Raw genomic sequence first — 5,980 nt, forward strand, 5'->3', positions numbered from 1 at the left:
GGTCGGCGAGTCGCCTCCTGTCGATCCGTCCGGTTAATTTCCTGCCTGAGCCGCCCCTGGCGCACGTTTCCTCTTCCTCGTTCCTCTCTTCCCTCCTCTTCTGGTCTTCTTTTGTAAGTCGCCATACACTAAGGTCACGGTCGCCCGTGTACGCGACTCGGTACTCCACCAGAGCCCCAAAAGAGGCAATCATTCCCCCAGGTGGGGGGGGGGGGGGGGAATCGCTAGTTAGTAGGAGAGTCGTGGTATTCCAGCTGATATAAAGCGACATGAAACGATCTTTAGGTGAGAACAATCCCATGGGAATATAATATTATATTATTTATAAGCAGGTTGATAGCATATCATATATGGTGTTATTACAAGGAAAATAGAAAAAAATTACATTAAAAATCTGAAAAAATTCACAAGATTTTAAACTGTATTAGGGGCCTGCCCTAATGATGATGAATACAGGCCTATGCCCATTCATCGTGATGACTGGCTTGGAGCTTTGGCTTATAGCTACATACCCTAGCCATGCCAGTAAATATACATGAAACATGTCACGGTGTAGGTTTCATTACAATAGTTGTTTCAACGACATGAAAGTCATGAAAGTATAGATCCCATATCCTAGGAATTATTGTCTGTAAGATCTGGGACATCGGCCTCTGTGATATCTAGCCAAAATTTCTTCTTTGCTGGAAGTACACCTGACTGCAACAAGTTGACGATACCTCGTTTCTTTGCGGCAGGAATACCTCGAGGGGTGGTGTGTTTGCTTGGCATTTCAGCAACAAAATTCCGCTTCAGAAATGCGACTTGCTTAGTTGGATTCTCAAATGAGCCTTCTTTGAAATACAAGGATGTAGAGGACTTCCTAAATTCAACCTCAACAATACTGCCCAGGAGAGGCATTGTGAACGATTTGGAATTCCGAGATTTATTTCCTGCCTGGAAATCATAGAAATACAGATTTGTCAACCAGAGCAACGAAATCATTAAAGGTGTGGATCTCATGTGCCTTCCGCATTTTGATCACAATACTACCGTGCACATTATCAGCAGCCATGTATGTATGACCCTTTACAAGATATTTGATTTTTATCATGTCTGGGCCCCATTCAGAATTTACGCATGACACAAGAACTGTAAAAAGTGTCCAGTTTTTGTTCTGTCCCACGCAGTTATCAACCCAGAATAGAACCTTCTTGGACCCACACAAGACAACACATTTTATATAGGCAGAGGCAACCTAAAAACTTAGCAAGTCACAAGATACCTGTGGAATGCACAATGGAAAAAGCAAGCAAGTGCTCTTACTAGGTTTTACCTTCGGATGTTTGTCAAGGTGGTGGACTTGCTATATTTTTCCTCTGTAATACGGAAGCACTGGTGAACATTTTTCAAATGATTGTAATGAATTTATGTTGGAACAAACCTAGTAAGTCCCATTTTGACCTTAACTAATTTTTTTGCAAAATGTGACTTACTAGGTATTTCCATTGGACGCTAGAAGCGTCTTCAATCAATTGCTATATATGGGTATGGTATAATTTAATACCAGCAAGTCAATATTTAAAGCTACTGAGTACTGCACAAAACAGAAGAGCCAGCACATGCTGAATCGGTGAATGACTCACATTTGTCTGCTTAGTCCATGCTTATTTCTGGCCTAGGTGCAGTTGTCAATATTCATTTTATTTTAGAGTCATCAAAGATAAATATCTACAGCAGATATATGTGCCTGGTCAGGACTCGATCTATATGTGTTATCATGTGTGTGAGCAATAGCCTGCCTTAAAACACATTAGCTGGAATAATGTTTCACTTGTATGTGCAGTTTGAAAAAACACTGGTTAAGATAAATAAAACCATACATATAGCCATATAGTGAAGAATGTCATCTGCTTCATGGTTTTTGAAATTATATATTCTCACCTTTTTAACACAAATCCCAGATACATACAAAAAACATCTCTAAACTAGTAGACTCATATTAACTCTTTCCTTCCCATTCTCGACTGCAATTGAGATGCACAAAACAAACATAAAAACCAATTCTCTACTTTAGTTGAGATGCGACCCATCTTCGTAAACACAGCTGTCAACATTCACAGGAATTGATTCTGTGAACGCTAGAACATAGTAGAATGACAGTCGAACATGTTGAGTGTATTTTGTTGACTGGTATTCGTATTTAAGTTGTTACCGCAATATCAAAAAAACAAACAAAAAAACAACAAAACAGTCTAAATTTGTGTAAACTTTATTGATGACAAAATGCACACATGGGTTCGATTTCTTGCTATTTACATAATTATTTCTTTTAAAGTTACATTATCTGGTTACCATATTATAACATCATGTACAAATGTGAAATACAAGCTCAAATGCACTTTTAAAAAAGTTGTGTGTGTTCACTATGAACGGATATCGTCAAACATATACGCTTGATTCGTCGCCTGTGCCGCCATAGCTCGGCAAAGCACAAACGACAGCCTGTTGTCAGTTTCAGTTAACACGTGCATTTGCCCATTTCAAATTGTAGGGTTCGTCTCAAAAAATTAAAAGAGAAATCTTGCGCTGTAGTTAAAACCGGTTTGATCTTGACAACGTATTATCGACAGTCGTACCTTCCTATTTCAGAACTGATATTTTATAAAGTGTTAGTAGAACTTTCAAAGTTTAGTTTGTATACTAGTAACACATTAATCATGTATATATTTTAAAAATAAAATATACTAAAGTAGACAATGAACGTTTTCACTTCTTAATTTTACGTGTTAAAATCGACGAATTCAAATAAATATTATTTTGTTCTGAAAGGGTAAAGTTGGGGGGGGGGGGGGAGGTACTAATTACGTAACGCTCTAGGGGTAGAGGAAGAAGGTACTGTGTTCAATATTATTATTTGTACATGATGTTATAATATGGTAACCAGATATTAACGACATCAAAGATAAAGCATATTGATTTAATAATCATCCGACCCCATACAACTGTAAATAAAATGTGTTGAGTGCGTCGTTAAATAAAACATATCCTATCCTTCCTTCCATCTGCTGTTGGATGTCTAACATTTGGTAATTTTGACATATAATCTTAGAGAGGAATCGGGTGCATGTCCAGGGGGAGGGTATTGGAGGTCGAAACCCTTACTTGCCCAAGCTTAAAAAAAATTGAAATGTATTTTTTGGTGGAGCATGGCCCCATATAAACTTCGCTTAACACAGTCTATAACCCCAACCCTGCTGAAATCCATGCACACGCACCTTGGAAACCCTGCAACATTTTTTTTTTTAGCAAGGGATTGTTTATATGTACCATCCCACAGACAGGATATCACATACCATTGTCTTTTTGTATACCTGCCGATGGGAATCAATCCTAGACTGACCGCGCATTTCTAAAAAACACCTTTTTAGGTCTAAGTAATGAATAAAAATAACATATAGTCTTGAAAAATGTTACGTAAATCGAACACAGTACCCTCTTCCACTACCCCTAGAGCGTTACATAATTAGTAACACCCCCTTACATGTAATGCGTATGCCAACAGCTGGCCACTGTCAAAATTTCAAGGCAAATCCCCCACCCACCGACCCCTGGAAAGGCGTTGTACCATACCTCTATGGATATAAATATGTTTTGGAGATATGAGACGACCCCTCAATCAAGACAGTTAAATTTGTTCGAAAATTGCGAAATCTCACGTGATCTCTTGTTGGGGAATTCTATACTTGTGATAAGCCAATGAAAACCAAGATCGGTACGAGCCCGTCAACAGTGTCCCACTTTCAAAATCATGGCTTTGTTTTTGACTTGGATAAGCCAGCGTAGTGAAACCAATGCGGAGTGCGGCGTCATATATGCACCAAACGTAATTGGATTTTCTGTTCTATATGCTTAAATAATAAAAATATTCCAGGGAATGTAGTTTTAAAACATATTGGACATTATTATTTAATCAAAACTGAAGATTCGTCGAAAATAACTGATAATACAGACTTTAAAGTAGATGATGGATGATATTACTCGTCGTCGATTGAAAGTGAAAATAAACTTTGTGAAAGCGTCATAAACAATGACGTCATGGATCATGATCATAGGGTTTAAAAATATATTTTTTCAAAATATTAATTAAGTTCTTCTGTAAATTTTATTTTGGTAATTAGACTCACTAGTATGTCCTCTAAATTATGACACACATCAAAATAGTGTTAAATTGGTTGGGGTTTTTTACAATCTGTGGTTGAAAAATGTAGGTTCAAAATTAAATATTTCACGTAATTGGAAATCTGAGTCAGTGATAACGTTTTCTGGTTGTAAAGCTGGGTGGATAAGAGTTAACAAAAGACTATTCCAACAGATGTAGAGTTTAGTTGGATAAAATAATTGAGAAATATAAAAAAGTAATCAAATAATTATAGAGTTTAGTACCATACAACACTACAATATGAATTTGAAAATATAAATTTGTATTATAGTCATATTAACAAAAGACTAATCAAATAATTATAGAGTTTAGTAGGATAAAATAATTGAGAAAATATAATTTTGTATTATAGTCATATTAACAAAAGACTAATCAAATAATTATAGAGTTTAGTAGCATAAAACACTACAATATGAATTTGAAAATATAAATTTGCATTATAGTCATATTAACAAAAGACTAATCAAATAATTACACAGTTTAGTAGCATAAACAATTGAGAAAATATAAATGTGTATTATAGTCATATTAACAAAAGACTAATCAAATAATTACACAGTTTAGTAGCATAAACAATTGAGAAAATATAAATTTGCATTATAGTCATATTAACAAAAGACTAATCAAATAATTATAGAGTTTAGTAGGATAAAATAATTGAGAAATATAAAAAAGTAATCAAATAATTATAGAGTTTAGTAGCATACAACACTACAATATGAATTTGAAAATATAAATTTGTATTATAGTCTTATTAACAAAAAACTAATCAAATAATTATAGAGTTTAGGAGAATAAAACACAAGGAAGAAAATATAAATTCATATAATAGTCATATTAAAGGGACATACCCTAGTTTCAACCGGTGAAAATTAACACTAAGTTTATTTAATCTACAAACCTGTAACACATTTGGATAAAGTTACAATTGAGTGAAACATGAGTCCGTGACTTTGAAATGGTGAAATACCGTCTAAAAATAGATCAAAAAATTGAGTTGGGGTGATAATGGCTTCTGGTGTCACCGTTGACCGACACTATAGATGGCCTTATTTATGGAACAGAGTGACGGCGAGTCGAGGGTTGCAAGAACAAAGCAACACTGTCGATGAACTTGACCTGGACTTGGTTACACGTATTTGAAAGGGGTCTCTATTCCAGAGACTGATAATTTACTGGTGCTTGGTGCCTGGTGTTATTATATATGAACAGTATTACCTTATTTCCAGTGAATTGTTTATAAACCACCACTAAATATTAAGATTAATAATTATTTATTGATTCTTGGTGAAATACAAATGTAAAATTATTTGTTTTTGTTTTCTGTTGGGAAATTGTGTGATTAAGAGCCCTTGGTCACTCTTGACGTGACATTAACTATGATTGATTATTGCTGTTCTCATTGTTTATTACCTCTAGCATATTCTACATGACTCCTAATGGTTAATATTATGTCACGTGTCATTCTGTTTCAGATCATATTCTACATGACTCCTAATGGTTAATATTATGCCATGTGTCATTCTGTTTCAGATCATATCGACTGCTCTAGTTTTATGAACCCATAAATCATGACATTTCTGGTGTACAATGGGAAATCCCCTCAGCACTGACCAATGATCGACAAAACTCTTAAGTTGAGGCCTCATACAGATAATGACGTTGTGTTTCACGTATGATGTCATAGTGCAAAATACTTGTGCTTGCTAGATTGCATTGGGCTTGTATATAATTTGTGTCATTATTTTATACATCAAATTGATTTAAGTAAGAAAACAA

At 35.1% G+C, this 5,980-nt stretch overlaps 1 protein-coding gene across 1 annotated transcript in view; it reads right to left on the reverse strand.

Moving 5' to 3' along the window:
- Positions 1-615: 615 nt before the first annotated feature.
- LOC121383626 overlaps positions 616-5,980 on the reverse strand; it is a 40,718-nt gene continuing 35,353 nt past the window's right edge. Inside the window, exon 11 of the mRNA XM_041513718.1 lies at positions 616-936. Within this exon, the coding sequence (XP_041369652.1) occupies positions 616-936 (321 nt within the window). The remainder of the gene's footprint in view (positions 937-5,980) is intronic.

Source organism: Gigantopelta aegis, chromosome 10 (genome assembly GCF_016097555.1).
Source record: "Gigantopelta aegis isolate Gae_Host chromosome 10, Gae_host_genome, whole genome shotgun sequence".
NCBI classification, from domain to species: Eukaryota; Metazoa; Mollusca; class Gastropoda; order Neomphalida; family Peltospiridae; genus Gigantopelta; species Gigantopelta aegis.